Source organism: Tachysurus fulvidraco, chromosome 12 (genome assembly GCF_022655615.1).
Source record: "Tachysurus fulvidraco isolate hzauxx_2018 chromosome 12, HZAU_PFXX_2.0, whole genome shotgun sequence".
NCBI classification, from domain to species: Eukaryota; Metazoa; Chordata; class Actinopteri; order Siluriformes; family Bagridae; genus Tachysurus; species Tachysurus fulvidraco.
The window spans coordinates 20,477,769-20,495,203 of NC_062529.1; the positions used below are offsets into that span (position 1 = coordinate 20,477,769).

Below are 17,435 nucleotides of genomic sequence, written 5' to 3' on the forward strand. Positions count from 1 at the left end.
TAAGTCATTCAGTCAGTCGCATTGGCAGGTAGTCACACAGTCAGTCGATCACTCACTCATTCATAACTCATTCACAAGGTCAGTCAGTCTACCATTTCTTCCTTCACTCATTCAGTCAGTCACTCACTGTCACTAAAGCACTCCCACTAAGTCATATCCAATCACCATCAGTCATCCACAGAAAGAATCACTGTCAGTCACTAACACACTCCCCCCCCCACCCCACCCCCCCCACACACACACACCTCCACTCTGAAGTCATCTATGCGCTTAAATTTGCAGAGGTGCTCCTGCAGCTTGGGGTCAATCACTTGGCCTTTAATCCGTGAGTACTTCAGGAAGGCCCAGAACTTTTCAAGACCATACAGTTGACCTATACACAAAACATATATACGAGCATTAATGATTAGTTCATAATACACACATTTTTACAATTAATGAATGAAGATACAAGCATGCACAAATATGTGCATACTCAAATAAAACATTCTGCAATGCAATTTTTACAAGACACAATCTGACAAAAATGCTAATACTTTTCCATTTAACACGTCAATAACAACGCTGTTGATTTTATAAATGTTTAAGCATTAATACTACTTCGTATCAATAGATTTTGCACGTCTCTAACATAATGTTTAACTGCCTGCTACAAAACTGCAAGAGTAATTTAAGATAAAGGTGATAACTTGATAACCAGGCTAAAGCAGCTTAAATGATAAGGGTAGCTTTCCCATTGCATAAACAGTGCATTGGATCTCTGGAGCAGCCTGGTTGTGTAAATATTCACACAGAAATTTAACAGCAGAATTCTTCAACACACTGGTGGTTTCCTGGCAGTTATGTTAGATTCCTGATGCAGGCTATAGAACAGCTCCAAATATGATGCCGTTTAGTACTTAGGTGATACTGAAAAATGTGATTCATTATTTAAAATACTATATTGGGACATGTATTTCATTACAATGGTCAAACATGTATGCTGTTAAGTTGTTGAGAGACTATTTATAAACATTGATATTAGAGGCAATAGACCTGTTGCGCTTTTTACCTTTCTCATAGTCGTGCAAAGTTTCCTCCTGAAAGTCCTTGAAGATGTCAGGTCTGAACCTCTTCTCCAAACCGTAACTGTAAAAGCGGAACAGGCATTCCAGTCCGTACCTGAAGAAGGACAAACGGCTCTGGTTAATAAAATAAATACTCTAAAAAAGAGCACATGTGCAAACTGTACAGGTGAGCACCGTACCAGGCCAGGAATAGCACAGGTAAGGACAGTTAGAGCAGAGCACAGGTAAGGTTCAGTAAAGCACAAAAGAAAGTAAAGCAAAGCACATTTGAAGATGGGTAAAGGAGCGCACAGGTGAAGACGGATAAAGAAGCACACAGGTGAGGGCAGTTAAAGAAGCACACAGGTGTGGGCACTTAAAGACGGGTAAAGAAGCACACATTTAAAGACAGGAAAAGGAGTGCACAGTTGAAGAACAGTTAAAGGAGCGCACAGCTGAATACGGGTAAAGAAACTAACAGTTGAAGAAAGGTAAAGAAGCGCACAGGTGAGGACAGTTAAACAAGCGCACAGGTGAGGACAGTTAAACAAGCGCACAGGTGAGCACAGTTAAACAAGCGCACAGGTGAGCACAGTTAAACAAGCGCACAGGTGAGCACAGTTAAACAAGCGCACAGGTGAGGACAGTTAAGAAAAGCACAAATAAAAATGTTAAAGCAGAAAATAGGTAAAGACTCTGTAATAAGGGAACAGGTGAGAACATGTTAAGACGTGTTAAATAGAAAAAATATGAGGGTTGTTTATGTGAGAGAACGTGTAAGGCCAAAAGGTGTTGCTGAAGGGCACAGGTGCATATTGCGTTATCACAGAAAATCACAAGCACAGAGTATAGTATTACACTAGGACATAGGTTTGCAGTCCAGTGTTACAGAATGGTACAGGTGCAATGTTCAGTGTAAAAAAAATAAAATCACACAAAGTGTTATAAAAGGGCAGGTATGCAGTGCGATGGTATATCATATGAGCAGAGAGGCTTTATAAACAGGTACAGGTGTTGCAAGTGCTGAGTGGCATTACAAGACAGCCAAGGCATGCTTAAAATTACAAAAAGCTAGGCATGAGGTGTGTTGCAAATGGACATGGGTGGCATGTTACTGAAAAGCGGTCATATGCATTGTTGCATAACGTGCAGGTGTGTGAAAGTTTTTCTGCAAGACTCAGCTTGCAGTGAGTAGGTTCTGTTTCCATACACACACACAGATACACACCTCCACAGTCCACATTGTGATTAGTATTACAAGAACCAGCATGACCTGTTTACCAAATACCTGTGTCAATCTGCTTCCATGCTTTTGATTTGCTATTTATTCTCACCTGCAGTCCTTCTCTCTCTCTCTCTCTCTCTCTCTCTCTCTCTCTCTCTCTCTCTCTCTCTCTCTCTCTCTCATGCTGCAGAAGGTGTGATATTTCCCAAGGTTTTATGTGTGTGTACGGGAACTGATAATACCATTCCAAACCTGCCACACTCTCTTTACAGCTGCCTGTGTATGCTCTCTTCATGAACAAAATCTTGTCTAAATTTCTAAGCTTACCAACTGCCCTCATGCCCTTATCATGCACTGTCTAAAGCACAAGTCCATATTTAACAGAATGCATTAAGGGAAATGAATAACAAAACAGTGAGCTTATTGAGAAAATGGTATGGACTGAATAGACACTGTATCCCTGAAAGAATTTTGCCCCCTCAGTGGGAAGGAGGATTCAGGATACCACATATTATACGGATCTACACCAAGAAGAAATGCAAGGTGAAATTAGAAGTTCAGTTAGAGCCCCACTTTTAGAGAAAGCTCAGTGTGAAACTGGATCTGCTGGTGTTAGAGACCGGTCAATCTGAATGATATACCTGATCCAAGAGTCACATGAAAGCTCAGAAATGTTCAGATTCACTTATCATCACCGGACTGGATTGACATTATAGGGTATGTCTTAACCATTATGATCTTTGTGTCTTATTCATTATTCAAGAACACTGCAGTCAAAATGGTGACATTTTGTAAACTGTTGTTCAGTATTCAAACACCCTGCTGGTCAATATCCAAACAAGTAGTTTACCTGTATGCAAACACCCACAGTTCAGTATTAAAACACCTACAAGTTAGTATGCATGCACTTGGATTTTCTTGTAGGTAAACATTTGTAGTGCAATACTCAAAGATCCCAAGTTTAAATTTCAGACACCTGCAATTCAGTATACAAAAAACCTCCAGGTCCGTATCTACAACACCTGCAGGTCCTTATCTATAACACCTGCAGGTCCGTATCTATAACACCTGCAGGTCCGTATCTACAACATCTGCAGGTCCGTATCTATAACATCTGCAGGTCCATAGCCAAACACCTGCAGGTCCGTATCTATAACACCTGCAGGTCCGTATCTATAACACCTGCAGGTCCGTAGCCAAACACCTGCAGGTCTGTAGCCATAACAACGGCAGGTCCATATCTATAACACCGGCAGGTCCGTATCTATAACACCGGCAGGTCCGTATCTATAACACCTGCAGGTCTGTAGCCATAACACTGGCAGGTCCATATCTATAACACCTGCAGGTCTGTAGCCATAACACCGGCAGGTCTGTAGCCATAACACCGGCAGGTCCGTATCCATAACACCGGCAGGTCCGTATCTATAACGCCTGCAGGTCCGTATCTATAACACCTGCAGGTCCGTATCTATAACACCGGCAGGTCCGTATCTATAACACCTGCAGGTCTGTAGCCATAACACTGGCAGGTCCATATCTATAACACCTGCAGGTCTGTAGCCATAACACCGGCAGGTCTGTAGCCATAACGCCGGCAGGTCCGTATCCATAACGCCGGCAGGTCCGTATCTATAACGCCTGCAGGTCCGTATCTATAACACCTGCAGGTCCGTATCTATAACACCTGCAGGTCCGTAGCCAAACACCTGCAGGTCCGTAGCCAAACACCTGCAGGTCCGTAGCCAAACACCTGCAGGTCCGTAGCCAAACACCTGCAGGTCCGTAGCCAAACACCTGCAGGTCCGTAGCCAAACACCTGCAGGTCTGTAGCCATAACAACGGCAGGTCCATATCTATAACACCGGTAGGTCCGTATCTATAACACCGGCAGGTCCGTATCTATAACACCGGCAGGTCCGTATCTATAACACCGGCAGGTCCGTATCTATAACACCGGCAGGTCCGTATCTATAACACCGGCAGGTCCGTATCTATAACACCGGCAGGTCCATATCTATAACACCGGCAGGTCCGTATCTATAACACCGGCAGGTCCGTATCTATAACACCTGCAGGTCCGTAGCCATAACACTGGCAGGTCCATATCTATAACACCTGCAGGTCTGTAGCCATAACACCGGCAGGTCTGTAGCCATAACACCGGCAGGTCCGTATCCATAACACCGGCAGGTCCGTATCTATAACGCCTGCAGGTCCGTATCTATAACACCTGCAGGTCCGTATCTATAACACCGGCAGGTCCGTATCTATAACACCTGCAGGTCTGTAGCCATAACACTGGCAGGTCCATATCTATAACACCTGCAGGTCTGTAGCCATAACACCGGCAGGTCTGTAGCCATAACACCGGCAGGTCCGTATCTATAACACCGGCAGGTCCGTATCTATAACGCCTGCAGGTCCGTATCTATAACACCTGCAGGTCCGTATCTATAACACCTGCAGGTCCGTATCTATAACACCTGCAGGTCCGTATCTATAACACCTGCAGGTCCGTAGCCAAACACCTGCAGGTCCGTAGCCAAACACCTGCAGGTCCGTAGCCAAACACCTGCAGGTCCGTAGCCAAACACCTGCAGGTCCGTAGCCAAACACCTGCAGGTCCGTAGCCAAACACCTGCCGGTCCGTAGCCAAACGCTGTATGTAGACACTTGACTCAAGTACTTCAGTAAAAAATATGTTGGATTTTACATGTTCTTTAAAAACCCAACCGCTTTTATAATCACAGAGATCTTACCTGCAAACTTGGTTTTCTCCTCTGAACATTAAACAATCCTTCACATACAATAATCCTATAGATTATATAGTACCAACCTGTAGTTTTCTTTGGCATCCTCCAAGGCATACTGCTTGAATTCTTCGTACATATTTCTGTTGAAGTTGTCTCTGAGGAAGAAGGACCAGAACCTGAAGAGTGTGTTCATCTCCTGCGATTGACCCACTCCCAACCGCTTCCTCTCTACAAATAAAGCAAACACACAAATAGCCAATCAGATTAGAAGACAACGGAATAAAGCTAAACTAGTAAACTGGGAAAAATCTAAATCTGTGCTACTGCTGCCTTCATTGTATCACTAATTGCAGTAAAGCGATTCACTGTATGAATGCTTTGTGTCAGTATTTAGAAGTGAAACCGATTATTAAGCATGCAACATTTCTCATTATTATGCAAAGGACTATAGAAATGTGAGTACCATTGAGACACCTTCGGCGATACTTGTGATAAACCTGCTGGGTGAAGCCGTTCTCTTGGAGCAGCTCGTGAGACGGGTGCCAGAATTTGGGTAGAGACTGAGGGGTGCAGCCATAACTGGATGACTGCAGGGGAGCGCCCTCCGATGGAGAAGCGTTTGAACTACTGCTTAGAGAGAAAGTGGGTGAGAGAGAACCAGAGATATACAGGGATTATTTAAAAGAATAAAATAAAATACTGGGTTTATTACATTTTTCTGAGAGATCAGTGTGTGTGTGTGTGTGTGTGTGTGTCTCCAGTCTAACCTAATGGAGCTAGTGCGTGGCCTGTGTTCACGAGAGTCCATCACCCAGCCTACATGACTTTCCAGTGGAGGATTGGAGCTGTGGCGTGTCTTCCTCTTCCTGGGAGTCTAAAAGTGACAGAACACACAACAATTACACGTCACACATACGAAAATGGTGTGCTATCAATACAGTGTAAAACAGAAATGTTCACGGTACAAGTACATAGTACGTACACAGCAGCTCAGGAAAATTCAAAGCATTGACTAAACCAATAAATAATTACACCTTTAAAAATATAACTATTTAATTTTATTTTAGATTTCTGAATTAGTATTTAGACTCACACATAACCTAATCTGTTATTGTCCTTGGAAAAGAACTTTACAGAATCTGCACAATCTATACTTCTTCAAACATATAAACACCAGCTACACGTAATAAACATATTGGATCCCACTGTTTATGTTGCTGCTCAAGCAGAAAAAAACAAACAGAAGAAGGCAAAACGGTCCGTACCTGACCGTCAATGCTTCCGCTGTCCTTCATGACTGGATAGAAGCGGGGTGTTTTGTTCGGATCTTGCCGACCGGGTGTGCGTGGGGTACGAGGGGTCCGGGGAGCACTAGGGGATTCTGGGACGTTAGTGGGCAGAGAATGGGCCAGGCTGGGCTCATCTAAAACAAACACACAGGAGAAATAAACAAAAATATAACCGAGTAGAAAATCTAAGGGGGAAAAAAAACGAACAAAACCATTATACTTAACAATGTAAGGCTGAAATATAAGATAGTGTAGGTTCCATAATACAGTGAAGATAAATGAATGAGGTTTCATGTTTAGAATATAATTCAATTTAATTACATCATATAGAACAGTATGTACATTATATAATTAAATTAGCACATTTATTTAAGTAAATTTTTTTTGTTAGTAGTTTACCCTTGTACCGATTATAATGTTATATTATCTTTAAATTATCTGTATATTTAAGTAACACTAGCTGTTAATATGTACAGATAAAATCTATATCAGTTACATAAACAGAGAGCATGTACCCTGGCTGGGGGGAGGTGGTGGCACTTCCTGGTTGGGGTCAATGGGTAATTTAGGGGTCAAAGTGTCAAACTCATCCTGGCTGATCACGTTGAGCTTCTTAAAGTTCTCGACCTCCTAGCAATAAAAAAAATCATTAATATTAGTATTTTCCACAATAATCTCTCAATCTTGTTTTAAATATGGTTTTACATTAAGAACAGGTGCGAAAATAAGTGCAAGATTTCACCTGGTTGAAATAAAGTCGTTTGGGTGAGTTGCTACTTTCATGATATGTTGTACATCATATTGTAGTCATAGTGTATCAAAATAATACCAACAGGATAAATATCGGAGTAAGTTTATCAGACTGATTTAAAAATTTTTTGATGCTTATCCTAATGACTGCCCTTCGTGTACAGTTTTTTTCTTCTTCTTTGCTTTTCCTTACCCTTTCCATGTCCAAGTCAAATACAGGCATGAAAAAAAAATGACCAAAAGGAAAAATAAACACAGATAGAGAGTACGTACTAAACATGCCGCATGTGAGGCAGCACGTATTTTATACTAACCTTTCCCATCAAACTAATAGTTAACATATAGATTTCAAATAAATCAGCAAAGTAACTGACGATAAATAATTGTTAAAGAGTGATTTTTAAATTCAGTCTCTTAAAGTCTCATTTTACTGAATTTTTATTTATTATCCAAATAGATTTCGTCTGCAGAAGAAAAAAATAAAAACAGCTCAGTCAACCACCATGAAGTTTTTCTCAGTAGATTAGTCGTGAGCCAGTAATTAGTCATTTACCCTGGAAAGCTCTGTGCACTTCTACAAGGTCAGAATCACTGCTGTCAAGCAGCGGTGGTGAGAAATATGGGTTTATTTTAGGATCAGATGCATTTTGGGAGCCCTGACAGACTGGCCCCCTGTAAAGGATATGCAAAGAGTGATATGTGAACTGAGGTCCAAAGACGCTGCAAGGAATAAATTATAATTAGAATTGTGCAGCTATGATTCAGCGCAAACGTAACACTTCTCAGTGCTCATTTCTGGAGTGTGAATATTGCCCAGTGCTTCGCTAAAGCCAGAGTCTCACTGGGTAAAATCAATTTGTCCATTTTAGTGGACTACAGTACGTAACTCAGCCATGAGCAAAGCAAGTCTGCTTCAAAGAGTAAAGTAAATCTTTTCTGTTGCATCCGTTTTACTTGAACGTGACGTTGATATAATTCGTCATCAGATATACATTTCCCCCAATTACCTTAACATTGATAGCATCCAGCTGATTCTCGTTCCCAGTCCACAGGTCTTGCTCATAGTAGTAGAGACCGTCATTAATGGCCTTAGCGAGCTCGGTGGTGATTTTGGCACGGGAGATGTGGTTTCCTGTGCGGTCGCCGCCCGGGTGCTTGCGGAGGTGCGGTGGCGTCTGAGTGACGATCAGGATCTTGTTCACGTCACTGTCATCCAGCTCGCCGTCCGAGTCCTCGTCTGACCAATCGGTAAAGGTGTTCTTGCGAGGTGCAACAAGTTGCTCGATCTCTTCGTCAAACAGGAAGTCGAGTTCTTCCTGGTAAGCTTCGGGTTGTGGATTTGTCTGAGCCGGTGTTGAGAGTTCCTGAGCAAAGAAGTATTTTCTACATGAATTTGACGATAAAATTAAATATATCATCAAACTCTGAACAGCAAAACATTAGGTATACATGATACTGTCAGGATTTGTTCTGATCAATATAAATCTCACGCAGTTTACAGGTTATGTACATCAGAATTGTATTATAATTTAACAACGGCTTTAACCTGATGACAGCCAGTGAGTCACAATCAGGATTTGCTCGCTAGTGATAGACTTAAGAATTTTTATTTTTTTTTAAAACAACTTTCATACAGTATAATTAGAGGCATAGACTCAAATTGCCTGTCTACCAGTCAAACACATCTGGAAGTTGTGGCTTGTTAAGTAAATAACATGATTGAATACTTGAGGACTGTATAGCATCATCATAAACACAGGTAAGGAAAACAGACTAAAAACTTATTTTAAATTAAATATATGAAGATGAAAAAAACAGACAGTAGAGATGGGCAATAATGCAAAAATATTATACCATTATAAAATTTTATTTTTGTTTATGCGTGATACAATTTTTTACTTTTTAGTTTAGTATCCATGACAACATACAAAATACAGTTCACTGTACAAAAAGTTAATTCATACGAAAATATTCTATAATCATTAATCTACCTAGGAGTTTTCAGCTTTAAAGATAAGGTTATTTAACCATTTTATTAGACTTAGAGGAAGGAGGAAGTTGGTGGTGAAGGGTTTCGGATGGCTGACTAAGCACAGGAGAAGTGAAGAAGAAAGCAAATGAAATGAACATGAAATGAAGCAAGGGTAGCAGAAGTGAAATGAAAAGTGAGACCCAAACATGGTGACAGATGTAGACAAATTAAAAGTGAGACCCAAACATGGTGACAGATGTAGACAAATTAAAAGTGAGACCCAAACATGGTGACAGATGTAGACAAGTTAAAAGTGAGACCCAAACATGGTGACAAATGTAGATAAGTTAGAAATGCAAGAAATTAAAGCAGTTGCAGCATTGCTGGTGATTTAATTAATAACATTTGTTAAATATAGCTTAATGTAAGAGTTTGAATAAATACTGTTTTTTTTAATCATTTTGGAGCATGAAAAAAGTAGGAAGAGTTTAATCAAATTCCACTCCTATGCAATTATTTTTCAGTAAATTTATACAATTCAGGTAACGAGCTGAAAAACCATAAGGGTGAGAAAGCCTATTTATGACATGTCTGAGAATAAGAAAAGAAAAGAAATTTGGACTCAAAAACTGACAGCTTTACTCTGTTCCCTTGAATCGTTTGTTAGTGTCTTCAGACCGTTACCTTGTTTTTCCCTGACGTGTTCCTGTGCCGTTTCTCCACCTGAACCCACTGGTTCTCCGGATCAGGCGTTCTGCTGGACAGCCCCTCGACGGTCCTCTCATCCGAGCTGGACACACTTTTCGACTCGACCTCGAACGACTCATCAGACTGCGGTTTGGTGTCAGTATCAGAGCTGTCGTTTATTAGGCCATTTGTGGCAGCAGGAGGCTCGACTGTGGTCTGGTTGGCCGGGGAAGTTGAACCTGAAACGGAGGAGGAAGAGATTAGCTGTGGTGATTTGTGAGTACGTGTTGTAGGGATGTTTTGTATTGTGTTATAACTTTATAGCAACACAGCTGGGTCGAGTTACAGAAGACTGAAGCACACAGAGTTTAATGAGGTGTGTAAGAGCGGGTAAATCCGAACACTGTTTTTGTAATTTGTTGAAATGAATACCGAAAGATATCAGAGCTACACATCAAACAATGAAATAACAGTAATAACGAAGTTACAATACAGTCAGGACTGCTATTACTAAGGAAACCACGTTCTTGGTACAATTTAGACAGAACTTTATTTCACAATTATTATATTTCAGTTTTAAAAAAATGTAATTTCTGTATACATATATGCAGGAACATAAGTAATCAGATGTGCTAGTAGCACCAGTAGAGCATCAACAGAGTTCAGTACCTGCAGCAAGTGAGGTGAAGGTTTGTCCCGGGATAAACTCAGGACAGTGAATGAGCTGGCTGAAGTCTGTGTGTGAGGAGTTGGCAGGCAGCCCAGGGATCGGCCAGCGCTCCGGATCGTCCTTTCTCCGAATCTGCTCGTCGACCAGCTCCACTACGTCACTGTCTTTCATTGCCTGAAAACACACGATTATAAAGCTAGAACTCAAACTCTCACAAAGTTGAGGTTCTTTTATAGGTGCTAAACCCTACAGATAGAACTTGATGCCTTCTAATTCATCTGCTTCCTGTTTTAAAATATGCTTTTAAATATAAATAAACAACTGTTACTTGTATGATGTGTAATATTATATATGCAATGACTGACTAACAAACTACCCATTTGTCAATTTTTTTTTTATTATTATTCATAATGAATGTCAGTCAGCGTCTTCAGGATTCTTAATCAACTGTTCATTTTCTTTTTGAAAATAATTATGTGACCGTGTTCTTTTTATTTTTCAGAGGTCAAAATTTCAAATTTGAGTCAGGGTCAAGATCAGGATTAAAGGTCACCTCCTTGATGAGACTGACGTCGGTGGTGAGAGCTTGGATCCGGCGGAAGCCGGCAATGAGAGAGATGGGCAGGAAGCCCTTGGTGTCCATCTTTCTCCTCAAGAAGAAATCGCGTTCCAGGTTGTGCAGGCTGAAGTAGTACTCGCTTCAAGAACAAACAAATAACAAAACTTTAATTCATTTGCAAACATACTCAATAATAAAACAAACAAATCACAGATAATACAGCAAACAAGACAGTACACAGGGTAAAGTTTATAATGAGAGAATATAATGAGAGATAAGACTACTATAAAACTTCTATGTTTTTTGTGGTCTTGATAACATTGTTAGTGCATCATATTTGTTTGAAGAAATATGTACTAAAATGCCTTGCTACAAAGTCCACAACAAATAAATAAGTGAATATATATGTAAGGAACTGTATGAGTCAAATACAAGCATGTATCTGAGATTAACAAAATATTAACAAAAATAAATTAATTAATTAATAAAAATAATAAATGCCCACATATAAACACTACACAATATACACTATAAACAATACTCCAAATGCACAGTGATTTATTCAGGTAAATCAGGTTAGTACATTATAAGGTTATAAGACATTTAAAGGTGGGGTCTCCGTTGTTTGAGAAATGCTTCAGAAACCTGCGTTGGGCCGCCAAACAAAACAAAAATGTGTAGCCAATGAGCAGAAAAGGGCGTGTCTTGTCAATATGGGCGGAGAGAGTGTTCAGTGCGCATGTGTGACATTTTAACATTGACATGGCGGATAAAAACAAAGAAAGAAAGCGAAGAAAGGCTTACGAAAAGGCAAGAATTAGGAACCGTGTTAATATAGGATCAGCTTTCTTGCGCTGGAGAGAACTGAATGTCTTCTGCGTGAAACAGAGCTAAACCTTTCACGGTACAACACACATTAATACAAAATCACATTTGTATTATCATAGTATTACTCAATGAGTTCATTTATTGATAAAAATATCCCCTCGGTCAGCTGCCACAACAGGTTCCACCATAATACTTGTCTGGGTTATACTTCGGTTATCAGACAAGTATAACCCAAGTATAACCCAGACAAGTATTATGGTGGAACCTGTTGGGGCAGCTGACCGAGGGGATATTTTTATCAATAAATGTATGTGTGGGGAGGAGCTATCAAAATAGGGGTGGGGTATTTATCTCAAATATAAATAACGAATACATGAAAAATAATTGGCAACTAAATAAATAATATTCATTTTTAAATAAATGGAAAAACCCAGATCCTTGGCACCTACTGTATACACTGGTCAACATTCTCTCACATCATTTGATTTGCACGTATAAACGTAGGCAACAAGAAGCCCTGTAAAAACTTGTCCCAGTTCTGACCCAGTCCCAGAGGCTATTAAACAAGACTACACTCTTTATTATTCTCAGGCTTCAACCTGCCTGACTGATACCTCTGTAAAAACTGGATATCTAACTGAAAAACGTCTGTAACTTCAATTCCAAAGCTTGTGGTCAGAAAAGTGCACGAGAGATATCAGACTGTCGACTGTGGTTGAAGCCTCGGAAGATGAATAACAGAGATAAAAGCAAGCTATAAATACTTATGGAATGAGTTTAACATTAAGGAAATCCAATTTCAGATGAGCTGTTGGTTAAAAATTCAGTTCCTATAAACTAGTAAATGTAACTTTGCTTTAAATCTCCCTGAATTCTATAAGAGTACAAATAACAACTAGAATTGTTACTTCAGGTGTTTTTTGTTTTTTTTTATCTGAGCCTTTCAGGACTGAACAAAACCTGAACCAGCCTGTAATAAATACTGATGTTTTGTATTTGTGCCCAAAATGTTTTTAATTCTTTATTCGATTATTTTACTGCAACACTTTCTTCTGTTTTTACTGACATGCACTGCAGAAGAAAAGCTGAAAAAGGATTAAGTGAGACAGGATGGGCAACTTTTTGGGGAAAAAAAAACCTTCAGGATCTCCACCCAACATTCCAATACGTTTATGTGGCTAACTTTATGAGCCAAGTTTACGCCTTTGTACCATAAAAGGTTGAGTTATGGAGAGAACAATTTATGCAAATGTGCTCCAAACTTTCATGGATCATATCTTTTATGTACTGGTTTAAGTTCAACTAAAGCTTTTTTCTTTTTTTTTTTTTAAATCAAGTGTGTAATAGAATTTCATTTAAGAGTGCAGATAAATTAAAGTGTGAAGATGCACTGTGGTGAAAAAATAAATATGTATTAATATGCCTTTAAATAGAAATGTAAACAGACGGCTAGATAGACAGATAGATTAACGCCAATATCTTTTATGGTTCAAATTGAATAAATATGTTGGCAGATATTTGGATTGATGGATGGATGGATGGATGGATGACATGGACACCCACCTGTTTGCTATAATTCATCCTTCCTGCCTCCTGTTTTGAAATATACATTATTTATTTGTTCCTAAATATAAATAATCAATAATGTTATCATTTGTAATACTACATTTAAATATTAAATTTGCAAATATCACTCAAAATCACTTTAAAAGTCTATCTTGAGTTGTCATTTTAGCGATTTTTCCCTTTCCATCAAACAATTTATCATTTAAGAAAATCTGGCCTTGGAGATTTGGGTGACTAAATATACTGGAAATAGATCCGTGATGTTTTATATCTCTTACTGTTTTAAACATGTGCCAATTTTTTATAATAAATCTTTGTGACCGTCACATCCAGCTGCTGCTTTCATGGTTTGCTGCTTGCATATTTTGCCGTTTTTCTCCTCTAGTCACTCGCCTGGCTGTCCCTCTCCCCCTCATCTCATACTTATACTTGGCCACAGTTTAAGAGCAGCTCTGATTCACTCTCTACTGATCCTGGACCAGCCCTTTAAACCACAATTATGTAAGCAACAGAGAGAACTGATTCCAGACCAGTGGTGTGTGTGTGTGTGTGTGTGTGTGTGTGTGTGTGTGTGTGTGTGTGTGTGTGTGTGTGTGTGGTGTGTGTGTGTGTGTGGTGTGTGTGGTGTGTGTGTGGTGTGTGTGTGTGTGTGTGTGTGTGTGTGTGTGTGTGTGGTGTGTGTGTGTTCTTGTGTGTGTGTTCTTGTGTGTGTGTTCCCCCAGTAGGGGTTCACAGCACAGCAAGCATGACTGACCTTACTCAATAAAATTACAGAATGCACAGACACACAGACACACACACACACACACACACACATACATGCGATGAACTGGGAAAACTATTGACTCTTCAGCCCATTTAATTCATTACCATAATATTGCTCTCTCTCGCTCTCTTTCTCTCTCTCACACACACACTCGTCTCTTACTCTCACACCCTAATTCACAAAAATACATCTTTGAACACACACACAGGGGTTCATTCCCAGATCATTTACAATTTCACCTTAGGCAGTAATTCTAAATATAGGACACACACATACATACACTTACACACACACTTACACCCACCCTACACTAGCCATGCTTGCCTTTCCTGACCCTGATGCAATCAGAGCTCCACCTACTGGTGGCTATTCTTTAACACACCAGTGTAAGCAACTGTGTGTGTGTGTGTGTGTGTGTGTGTGTGTGTAGTTGATACTTTTGATTTTCAATGTAATACAAGGACTTAAAAGACAGCCCGGGAATAAGGACAACAGGAGGTAAACTTACATCTGGCGCTTGATGTACTCTTTGAGCAAACTCTCCTCGATGGTGTACATCTGTACTCTGTTCCCGTCGTCATAGAAATACATCATGTTGGTCCCGAACTCTGTAGGCACGGGGGAACCATCGATGTAGGATTCCCGATAACTGTGGGAGTAGTCAAAACGCCCTGGGGAGCAGATTCAGAATAATTAGCTATTTCTTAACAATAAACTCCAGAGATAAAGGTTTTTTTTTAACATGTGAGCAAAAATCTCAGTATATTACGGTTAATTTCAGGAACAATTGTACTTTTCTGCAAATCACCACGCTACATGAACATATATCTGTCAGAAACATAATTTTTTCTAGAAATTTGTACCATTGGTGATTTCACACGTGTGTGAAAAGAGAATTTTTTGTGTATTTCTGTTTAAAAATGTATTAAAAGACTTTTATCGTGCTTCATTTAGTTCTAGGAAGTACACAGGAGACTTTGGACCTTTTCCTGTGCTTATCTCTACATGTTTATGCACTACACGTTTGCGAAAAAAACAAACAAAAAAAACAAAAACAGATAAACAAATGTTTGGAGTAACTTTTTTCCCACTGAGACAAAAACATGAAGATAAAGAAGCAAAAATGTTTCTAGGCGTAAGTGAATGATTCAATCGTTCTATTTTGTGAAAAGGTTTATTGCGCTTGGTGAACTTTTAACAGAAGCCTAAAATAAAATTCTTAAATGCTTGTGCAGAACTTGCAAACCCTTTAAACCCCCAAATAAATATAATGTAATATAGTAAGAGCTCAGTAAATTTGCCAAACTGGCCATGTGGATACCTCGCCCGCGACCTCTGCCCCTTCCACGACTTTTGCCCCGTCCTCGAAGGCCACCGCGAACACTGCTACCCTCGCTGCGAACGCTTGATGTCTCATCATTGAAATCCCTCCTGAAACCTGAAAAACAGCACAAACATACAAAGAAATAAACAAAAACCCAAGCTGTGCTCACTAACATAACCAACCCCCCCCCCATTCAGATTTAATCAAAATTATTTTTGACAAGATAAATAAAAAAGAAAAGCTGCAAGAATTAACGATTGAATTAGAAATAAATCTCGCATGTTAAGTGTAGATTTTGGCCACACCACCGTAGCCATCCTACTAAACACCATGACCTAACCCTGAGGCTCTGTTACACAGTTTGTTGCAACATGATACTCGTCACATCCCCCTCTGCCCACCAGCACAGCCTCAAATATAGTGACAGAAGCTCTCCGTGTGTTCACCCTTGACAGATCAATACCGAAATAAACTTCCAGCATTCAGAATCCAGAGTTAAACTCAGGACTAGGAGAAATTGTTGTGGTGATCAGAACTAATACAGTTACACTTCCTAGTACAACTTGTTCTCATCGTAACTGTAATGAATTGTCTTTTGTAACCTTTTCTTACTCCTGTGTGTGTGAAAAGTGGCCAAAACACAGTTGACTGTGTTGAAAACAATGACTGTGTTGAAAACAAACACTTTCAATTCATTTAAATTTGGTTGTGCTTCATTTTTAAATCCAGAACTGAAAATTAGTCGAGTATGAAAAAACTTATAAATGTAATAAAAAGTTCATATAATTACTATGCAATTCAATTTATTTGTATAACACTTTTAACAATGGAAATACAAAAGTACAGAAGAGATGTTTATCTCTAACATCTATCCCTAATGTTCAAGTCGGGGGCAATGGTGGCAAAGAAAAACTCCCTGAGATGATATGAGGAAGAAACCTTGAGAGGAACCAGACTCGGAAGGGAACCTCATTGTCATTTGGTGACACTGAACAGGAAATAATGTAAATATAAATAATGTCCTTTCTACAGGTTTAGTCTAACATCTATAGGGATTCTAAACACTGAAGTTTGCATCAAAAATCCCAAATGCTGAATGAATTCACCTCGGCTAATTTAAACACTAGATGAAGCTTTTCTCCGAATGTTTGTTTGGCTCTGTCCAAAATAAAGTCCAATTTATTAATGTAAGTCAAATATATCAGATATAATTTCGTGGATATCTGGGGGAAGCGTTTGTTTGTGTTCTCACTTGTTATTGCAGCAATAAACAGCCATTCCCTTACAGCCTCACTCATTTTTCTCTTTCCTTCTCTTGAAAGATTGCTTGTCATTTTTTACAGAGAAAACGGAAAGCATGACATCCTTCATCCTGAAGATTTTCCTGTGCGCTATGACCCTTAAACACCGCTTAAATGCAAGACTTCAATAAATGTCCCCAAACAAAACCACCACATCAACAATTACTTTACAATACTAATCTAATACTTACTAATCTAAATACCTAAAATCTAAATTGGTTTACCTACTGACCAATCAGAATCCAGAACACACCAACACTTAGGTAATAGATTATATATAACATACTAGAATAAATAAAGTAATTTATAACGCTGCACTGACTTAGGAAAGGTGTTTACTCTTACATACATCACCTGACTGAACAGGTTCATGAGTGTAGGTGCGGAGTCTCACCTCTCCTGCAGGGGACGCTGCTCTGAGTGTCTTTGCCCACCTCCTTCTCCAGCTCGGTTAGAGGAGTCTCCTGCTGTGCCTCCCTGTTCTCCTTACTGTCGCTCCCATCACTACCACTCTCCTTCTCTCTCTTCTCTCCTCCACGCTCCCTCCTTCTCTCTCTTCGGCCGGATGGGACTTTCTGTCCCTGTGTGTTCAGAGCGTTCTGCTGCTGCTGGAGGAATGAAGTGAGGGACGCAAATAATCAGTCACCATTCACTTAAATTTTTTAACCAGTCTAGTACCAACCTAAACATGAATTA

At 39.7% G+C, this 17,435-nt stretch overlaps 1 protein-coding gene and 1 long non-coding RNA gene across 4 annotated transcripts in view; one reads left to right on the plus strand and one right to left on the minus strand.

Moving 5' to 3' along the window:
- Window positions 1-11,031, plus strand: part of LOC113640541 — a 13,490-nt gene extending 2,459 nt beyond the window's left edge. The window contains exons 2-3 of the long non-coding RNA XR_007144586.1: window positions 9,706-10,005; window positions 10,898-11,031. This is a non-coding gene — a long non-coding RNA (uncharacterized LOC113640541). The remainder of the gene's footprint in view (window positions 1-9,705; window positions 10,006-10,897) is intronic.
- The window catches only part of larp1b (La ribonucleoprotein 1B), a 47,359-nt gene that overhangs the window by 1,991 nt on the left and 27,933 nt on the right, over window positions 1-17,435 (minus strand). For 2 of the 3 annotated variants that reach the window (XM_027143047.2, XM_047821862.1), the window contains 14 exons: window positions 17,134-17,347; window positions 15,436-15,552; window positions 14,623-14,785; window positions 10,949-11,093; window positions 10,395-10,569; window positions 9,723-9,964; window positions 8,074-8,430; window positions 6,832-6,946; window positions 6,293-6,450; window positions 5,795-5,901; window positions 5,491-5,654; window positions 5,111-5,255; window positions 1,052-1,161; window positions 246-373 (listed from right to left, as the gene is read on the minus strand). In XM_027143047.2, the coding sequence (XP_026998848.2) occupies window positions 246-373; window positions 1,052-1,161; window positions 5,111-5,255; window positions 5,491-5,654; window positions 5,795-5,901; window positions 6,293-6,450; window positions 6,832-6,946; window positions 8,074-8,430; window positions 9,723-9,964; window positions 10,395-10,569; window positions 10,949-11,093; window positions 14,623-14,785; window positions 15,436-15,552; window positions 17,134-17,347 (2,340 nt within the window). The remainder of the gene's footprint in view (window positions 1-245; window positions 374-1,051; window positions 1,162-5,110; window positions 5,256-5,490; window positions 5,655-5,794; window positions 5,902-6,292; window positions 6,451-6,831; window positions 6,947-8,073; window positions 8,431-9,722; window positions 9,965-10,394; window positions 10,570-10,948; window positions 11,094-14,622; window positions 14,786-15,435; window positions 15,553-17,133; window positions 17,348-17,435) is intronic. The other variant, XM_047821863.1, reaches the window with a different exon arrangement.